The sequence below is a fragment of the Scleropages formosus genome, chromosome 10, assembly GCF_900964775.1.
Source record: "Scleropages formosus chromosome 10, fSclFor1.1, whole genome shotgun sequence".
NCBI lineage: Eukaryota > Metazoa > Chordata > Actinopteri > Osteoglossiformes > Osteoglossidae > Scleropages > Scleropages formosus.
The window spans coordinates 2,800,892-2,809,798 of NC_041815.1; the positions used below are offsets into that span (position 1 = coordinate 2,800,892).

Sequence of the window (8,907 nt, forward strand, 5' to 3'; positions counted from 1 at the left end):
AGTTTTCACAAGAAATATGGAGTACAATTTTATTGTGTAGGCAGCAGATCAGAAGAGAAGTTGGTTCAGAAAAGAATGATATGAGACCCTTCCTGAATTTTGAAAGGAATTCTTCAGTTTGAATGAGAGAGGACAATCATTCCTACACGTTTAATCCATGACTTAGAACCTTCAGACTCTTGATTTTAAACCACTTGTGTCTGGGACTACCGAGTGGCTAGAGGTGGGAAAAATCTGGCTATGCTGTACAGAGCGATCAGATCCTGTAGGTATCAGGGAGCAGCTCTGTTGATGATTTTGTGGATATGCCATAACTAGAGTTTTGAGTTTTAGATTGGCACTACAGAAACCAGTGGAGAAAGATAAAGAGGGGTGATACAAAGGAATGCTTGGCAGTTCAAACACAACTTGTACACCAGCATTCTTTATGAGCTGGAAAGGTTTAGTCGGAGAGGCTGGAAGACCAGATAGGAGAGAGCTGCAGTAGTCTAAATAGAATATCACCTAGGCCTGAATTAGAAGCTATATAGAATTAAGGGAAGACAAGATCAGGGCCTGCAGAATGTTATGCAGAATGTATTTTCAGGTACAGGTTATGGCCTCAGTGTTTCGGAAGAAGGAGAGATGTGCATCAATCATTACTCCTAGACTGATAAAGCAGATTAAGCAAGTTAGTTGCATGATTTGATGGCGAACTCCTGTAAGGTAGGTGGACAAGCTGAGACGTGAAGGATGTTGATTTATTTGTGCATGTTGATCAGTCATCCAAGTAGAAATGCTGGAGAGGGAAGCTGGAATGCCTGAGAGTATGTCTGTAGCTGGAAGGGAAAAAGAGATGAGTATTGTTAATAGGAGGATCCACAAGAGGTGATGACAGAACCAAGGGAAGAGGTTTAAATAGAAAAGAGTGGAGTGGCTACACTGAACTCTGTGAAACACCAGCTGAGAAAGGCTAAGGAATGAAAGACTGAAACCATTTTAATGGCATTTCTTTGATGTCAAGTTGTCCAAAAGAGGAAAGTAGAAAATAAAATATTTTCCATCACTTATTTTATACAATGTGTTGGTGGTGTCATTGTAAGGCTTAAAATTGCTTTTATTAATTCATTTTAGGTTCTTGTTCTTCCAGGAACCAACCAACCATTCATTCATTTCTCTCCTAAGGAAAAAAGTGGATTTGATCCCCTCATAACAGACATTTGCTGAAATGAATTATCCCTGTTAGGCGAGCGATGGGTGTGTAACACTGCACAGTTCACAATTATGACGTTTTTTTTCCTTCTGGAGCTGTTCAGAAGGGAAAGCACATTCATAATCCTTATTAGCAACTTAATATTCATATTTTTTCATGTATTCAGCAATTTCAGACATTTAAAGAGTCTAGTTCAAAATCATATATGATCTTATTAGTTTTCATATTAAGAGGAAAGTTGTTTCCAGTCTCAAAGAAAGACCAAGTACTTTGTATCCTTGTTTTGAGCTTCTCTGCAATAACACAAGAATAAATAGCTGCATTTAAAGGTACAGTTATCACAGCATTTATAAGGGAAAAGCTGTCACATTTTTGTAACTTGACATTTAACGTTATTTAACGTTTCATAATTGACAATTTTTAGACATTTGTAACATGGCAACAACTGAGATATTTAAATTTACAGTTTATTGCAGACAAAAATATAAAATAGTAAAATAGTTTGTGAAAGTGGCAATAAGCAAAGTGTAAGCAAATGTCAGTATTCAAAAAATATAGTGACTGATGTACAGTTTACATACATGTTTGAGTTTTTCTCAAATGCAATCTAGATTCCTCTATCTATATCATAGGATGGAGAGCTTGTATTTATAATCTTGCATGTTTACTTGAAGTGCTGATATACTGCTTGTGATTTTTGTCTCTTCCTGCTACCATTTCAGAATGATCCCCTCAACTAGCAAGACCTTTCTAGTGAATGATCTTGCTGCTGGCCGGGAATATGACTTGTGTGTTCTGGCAGTGTATGATGATGGAATAACTTCCTTGACAGCAACTAGAGTCGTGGGCTGTGTCCACTTCAGCACATCCGCCGAATCCAGCCAGTGCCGATTCATCCATAGCCAGTTTCTGGGTGGTACCATGATAATTATCATAGGAGGCATTATAGTCGCCTCTGTACTGGTATTTATTATTATTCTCATGATACGCTACAAAGCCTACAGCAGCCCTGATGATAGTAAGTCTAAGGTCAGCAATATGCACTCTCAGACAAATGGAAACCAAGGAACCATGCAACATTCAACTTCCAAGCAACATAATGAAGATGGTCCTCATGAGGAACATACAACTAAAGACGCTAAGGAGTCCAAAGCAGTGGTGCTGAAAGTGAATTCTGAGAATCACGAGACCCAGCAAGATACTGCCGCCGTCTTGGAGGTAGAGTTACCCCTGCCAGTTCCTCATACTTCTGACAACGTGAACCGGAGAATGAGCTTGGATGCACAACGCTCAGGCCCCTCTGAGGATACTCAGACTGACAGCAGCCTCACAGGGTCCACTATGTCACTCTGTCTGATTGGACCCAATGCAGGAAGCAAGGAGGCTCTCAGGCTGAAGGACAAGAAGGGTGCACTGGCTAACATTGGCTTACTGCCTGGTGAGTTGGCACGAACTAGGCACCGGTTCTCCTTTGATGGGGACTACTCTCTGTTTCAGAGCCACAGTTATCCTCGCCGAGCAAGGACAAGGAGACACATGTCCTCCAATCAGATCAATGTGGACTCTTCTCCTTTAGCCAACCGCAGAGTAACATTCAGCAGCACAGAGTGGATGCTGGAGAGCACGGTCTGAAGACCTCTGTCTGACTTGTCCACTTCTCCTCCTGAGTACCTAGGGGAAACTGCAGACTATACCCACACACTGCGCAGCGGTGCCTTATTCAAACATACTAAAGGAGGATGCTGCTAAGTTTGGTCATATTTGTTTCAATTTGGCATTTGTTTTCCCCTGTTTTTTTGGGGGGGTGCTTTTGGTTTCCCTTTTCTATGTGATACCACAAGGGTATGGCAAATGGAGATGACTGTTTAACCTTTTTATCAAAAAAAAAAAAAAAAAAAAAATTAAAAATGCACATTAAAAAGAACACAAGACAAGTAATCTTGTCCCATTGGTGATTTCCCTTGGAGCTACTTTAAGACTTTTGCACAGAAGACACGAGACACAAAAGGACAAGATTCACACCAGTCTTTACAACAGCAAACACAACAACTAGGTCTATACACAAGCAAGTTTCATAATACTAGTGTAGAGAGGATGGACTAACTGAACCTGAGGACTCTGCTTTGCTCACATGACTGTATGATATTGATAGGTATTGTTTCTGATGTGAATGTATGATATTGATAGGTATTGTATCTGGCTGGTCTAGATAAAAAAACAACTACAGTGACAACAAAATATATAAATACATAAAATATCTGTGTATGTGTAGTAAATATATAATTCATACTTTACAGAATGTTTTACAAGGCATCTGAGTGTTGACCACAAGTTTTTACATTAAAAACCTGTGCCATCAAAAATGACCCCTTTATTTAGTATATCAAATTTGGACCATTTCTTGCTAAAGATTATTAAAAAGTTTCTCTGGGTTAACTGTACGATGTGTTTTCCCTTTCTTTCTCTATACCGTATGTAACAATATGAAAATATGATAAACATGAATTAGTATGCTGGGAGTGCAAAAGTACTTGAAGAAACATCAAACTATACACATGCATGGCAAAGCTTATGAAACATTTTGTAATATACCAATTAAAGCCAGCAGGAAAAAATGTATTTGTTTATTTCAATGGCTGAATCTGACAAAACAATGTTATAATGTTGAACGCACTGAGACAGATTGTGTAACAAAGGTCAATATACTCTATGAATACTGAATAAAATAGGCTAAAGGCCTAGATTTAATCACTAAACTACAGTAATGATTGTTATATCTTGTTAATATACACAGAACTGAAAACTTGAATCACAACTAATCTCGTTCCAACTGTATTCTTCTGAGATATTGACAAGCTGATATTTCCCATTATGCTTACAGGTAAAATGGGAAAGCAGCACATTCATGCTGACAACACGAATACAGAAGTGATAGCTAATTATTTTTTGATACAGACACATGTAATTAGTTTTTTGGGCTAGGGAACTAGGGAAACTGATGGTGCTAAATAAAACTTTTAAAATTTAAAAGACAAACAGGTTAACCAAAGTGTAACTCAGGCTGCATTCAAAGTAATTATTTGAATATATCTGGAAAAAAAAGGAAATGCTAAAACACTATCTTGAGGTGTTTTTGCTACTGTACACTGTCACAGAAATGCACCCATCAGGAACTGCTATTAAGTGCAACAGTCCTATACCATAGCTGTCAATAATTGCACAACATTCATCTTGGGTGCAAATCCAAGTCATTATGTTAAAGTGCGTTTGTGTTACTGGCCAACAGGGTTTTGAGTCATGAAGTGAGAAAGAATGTGCTCAGGTTACTATAGCACACAGACTTGCAATTTCTAACAAGCATTTAGACACAGTCTACACATTCAAATAGAAAGAGGGGAAAATGAAAACCTTAAGTTATGCTTGATATAAAAAGGCAAAATACGTAGCTGGGAGATAGTGTCATTGCTGCAAAAAATACCAAACAAGCTGTGCGTATGGGGTGGTTTTCTGATTAGTGATTTCTTTCCTGCAAAATGGCTCCCTTGCCTGCCCACTTCTGAGAAGGCACCCGATAGAACTCAGCATCACACCTGTAGCCAGTCTAACTGGCTCGGGTTTAAATGGCCTAGCAGAGGAACAGTCACTGTGTGAGGAGAAAAGGAAGTGACTGCAAATGTACCTTAACAATTGTATTAGTAACAGGTAGTCTTTTGTCTATGAAATAACTAGAATAAAGGCTTCGTAAGACTTTAGTCTTATTTTGGTGATTTGCTTTTTTACTCCATTGCTGGTTCCCTGAGATCAACTAATGACAGACAATGTCTACCCTGTAAAGGTATTTGGGGTCCATTCTACCAAAGCCTTCTCTCTCCAGAAACATTACACTTGTGCCACAACTTACAAATGAAGTTGGGACTGGAAGTAACTCCATGTTGTTTTTACCTCTATCCACTACTCTGCAATCAATAAAAGTTTAACAATACATGTTAATCCTTTTATTTATTCATGGGTTAGGTGCTGTTGAAAACATTAGATTAAGCTGAAATAAACTTTAAATCCAGTATGAACCTATTTTATTTTACTTTTTTTAACAGCTCATACAGTGCCAAGACAGTGTCCCTCTGCAGTAAACTGAAAAAAATTGAGTATGATGCAAAACCCAGATGACTGGTTATGTCAATTTTTATAAACATAAAACAAAAATACTAAAAAACAAAAGCTATCTACTTCAAAAATTATCACCATAACCCTGTATTCAATGTGCTTGTGTTGCTTGAAATGGTGCTGCTTTTATCCATCAGGTGCTTGCAAGAGAATCAAACAGTGGAGAAAATGGAGGCAGAATTACTTGATGTGAACGTATTTTTTTTTTTTAATTTTTCACCTTAAATACTGAGTGTGTGTCTTATGTTAAACTTCACACTTCACAAAACACAAGGAAGTGACCCACATAAACATGTTTGTCATCTGGTTAATTTAAGTAACCTGTCAAAATGACATAATATCAGAAACATTCCTCTGTTTATTTTCTGATTAGTTTCTAGATATAGCAATAATAAATTAAAAAATATGCTGACTGTAATTACTCCGTGAAGCTGCCTGTTCCCCTCCTCCAGTTTCATCCACAGCTTGAGTTTCTACTCTGTCTGAGAATGTTTGCTGTTAGCTAATGGTGGAAAACTGGTCTGCATGCCATTTTTGCTCTGAAACATCATTTTTTTTTTTTTTTTTTAGAAAATAGACCTAAAAAAACTGTATTAACAAATAAATTAATAAACTTAGAAATGCTCTATTGTTGAACGTTTGTAAGTTGGATGTTCATAAGTTAAAGTTCTAGTGTATTTGGAAAACTGTACCCTGTAAGTTCCTGACAAAGCATGCAAACATTTACCACACTAAGGTATTTTTCTGTACATCTGAAAACATAGCTAGATATTACGGCTGAACACAGAGTCGGTGAGCTGATCTCATTTTGTTGGTCAAGCTTAAAGGGCATTCATCAACCAGCCAAAACCAGGATATTGGGTATGAAAAACTGGAAACAGGACATTTATGACCACAGTCCTTGAGCCAAAACGGAATGTTGTCATGAGAACGACTTGTGCAAATTCCCAAATTAATCCCAAAACCTGACATGACACCAGTTCTTCTAATAAAGCCCTCAAATGAGTGGTCTGAGACAATTTGGCCCTTTCAGCTAATTACCAGTCAGAAAAGCTTATCAAACACAACATGAGATAATGGCAATTACAGAAAACTTCTAGATACTCTGCAGATTGCTACAAAGGAGAGAACAGAAAAAGCTAGAGTTTGTAGGATCTACATTTCACTTGGAGATAAACCAATGTAGAAAATCACTTGCCTGAGCCTATTAATCTCCACTACAGCTCAGAGAAGGGAGTGAAGAAGGTGAGTTGTTTTATATGTGGAGCATTAGACAATTTGATTTGGGACCACTCTAACAGAGATGAACCGATGCCAACAGCACCATTCCCCATTATTTAGAACCTTCTGCTGGTCGAATGAAGAGATGGCCTGTATGGTACCATTAATGAAAAATGGGTGCGATACCTTAACATTGCTAGGCTTGGCAACTATGATTGTGCTCATCTTTTCAACTGGTAGGACCTGTAAATTCATTATCCATCTGATTAATCAGAAATGGTGACAAATTCTACTAGTTATCTAGCTATTCTACTAGTTAAAGAAGCAAACATCAAGAAAAAAAGGTTGAGGGCAATACTGGATAGCTTTTGATTTTGGTTCAGATTTCCCATGCCCAGATGAATTTATTTCACAGGGGGCTTCTCCACTTCTACAAGGAGGTGTAGATAATCAGAACCATGCAAATCAAAGGTGGACCACAGAACCATCCCATCTGAGGCTATCCAGAGTGAAGCAGGCCTGAACAGTACCGATGACCTTGGACTTAACCATTTCAAATAAATGGTGAGTTTGGAACAACTTTTTTTATTAATAATATTATATTGCTTAGCTGACACTTCCTCTAGGTGTCACGGCAAGGTCCGGAATCAGTGATGGACACAAGTGTGGGCTCAAGGGTTTTATTGAAAAGGCTGAGCACAAGAAGGGTCTTGGGTCATTCAGAGGTTGGGCAATTGACAAATGTCACTCAAGGGGAGAGGCAATACTTGTAGCCCAGAGACAATCCAAAGAAACCACAAACAGGAAATCCAAAGAACCCAGAAACCACAAACAGGAAACATAGCAGGAAGGGCACTGCAGTTTCTCATCGGAGGTTCCATGTCAAGGTGCTTCCAGGGCACCCTTTTGTGCTGTGTTCCCAGGACAGCCACAGGTGTTGCTGACTGGCTGCTGGATGAGGGCGTGACACTAGGCCACAAACAATGTTAGGTTTTGTATTAAGGTATTTACAATTATTTACCCACTTAGAAAGTTATGTCATTTTTAATGAAGTAATTTGGGGTAAGTACCTTGCTCAGGAGTAACATAGTGGTGGGTTAAAAAGTTGAGGCTCCCAGAATATCTCTGATTATAAAAAATAATTAAAAATAGACCTATCAGAAATATAATAGCTCTTATCAGGATGCACTATCCCACCCAGCACTTTCCGCAGCCTACTCCCCAGAGCTTTTGAGAAGATTTTATAATCTGCACACAAAAGAGACACTGGGCATCAGTTCCTAATATCACACAGGCACCCTTTCTTGAGCAGAAGTGTCAAAACTGCGTTCCTGCAACTTTGTGCTAATAGGTCTGAATGCACACTACTCTGAGCCACCTGCAGCAAGTCCAGAAGCAGCACTGACCAAAACACTTTGTAAAATTCCACAGGCTATCCTTCCATCTCTGGGACTTTACCACTGCTAAACCCTTGTAAGGCTTCAGAGAGTTCAGCCAGTGTTCTGTCATCCTCAAGGCCCTTAGAATCATCCACTGAGAGCTGAGAGATTCTCCAGAAACTGTTCCTCAGTCCCACATCGCAACCTGTCACCAATGTGGAAACTTTTGTAGAACTCCCTCGCAATTTGTTTTATTTTCCCTGAATTGTGTTGTTCTGTGCCATTTGCATTTCCTAAGCAATGAGTGACCTAACTTTGCACATTCTTCTTCTCCAGCCCAAAGAAGAGATGATTTAGTGCATCCATCCCATTTGAAGTCTAGATGAGTGGCCTCACCAGAATCCTTTGCACATTGGTCCCTGCCTGGTCTTCTGACATCGAGAGTAAATAAACTGACATAGGTGAATAAACTGGAAAAAGTGAGCATCCTGGAGCAGCATTACAAAGAAAATGCCAGTAAGCACGACTAAATCTGCAGTTAGACATCATAATGCACACAGTAACTAAACTATGGTCAGAAAAGTCCACTGGTCAAATGGAGCGAGACCTCATTAAACTGAAATGCTTGAAAGTACATTTAAAATGAGCAGGATAAGATGTAACACCCCATGGGCATAGTACTGTGGCTGTACACAAGGCCCAGTTCAACCAATCTCACCATGAAGCCACAGAGAAACAAATCGAACATTGCCAACATACCTCCACAACTCAAGACCAGAACTCAAGTGGCTTAATCTCTTAGCTCAACCACCACATCAACCACAGGGTGGCAAGATCAGTATTTCATTGAGGTTGTCAAGTGGGCATCTTCCTTCGTCTGTGTTTTCTAGAATTAGGCCCACAACACCTAAAGAAGGCTCAACGGTGAAGTCTGGCATCTCAGACCCAGGC

At 39.0% G+C, this 8,907-nt stretch overlaps 1 protein-coding gene across 2 annotated transcripts in view; it reads left to right on the forward strand.

The window, feature by feature from the left end:
- Positions 1 to 2,926, forward strand: part of LOC108942075 (leucine-rich repeat and fibronectin type III domain-containing protein 1) — a 75,017-nt gene extending 72,091 nt beyond the window's left edge. For both annotated transcript variants that reach the window (XM_018765143.2, XM_018765144.2), the window contains exon 3: positions 1,915 to 2,926. In XM_018765143.2, the coding sequence (XP_018620659.1) occupies positions 1,915 to 2,824 (910 nt within the window). In that variant the 3' untranslated portion in view covers positions 2,825 to 2,926. The remainder of the gene's footprint in view (positions 1 to 1,914) is intronic.
- The last annotated feature ends 5,981 nt before the right edge of the window (positions 2,927 to 8,907 follow it).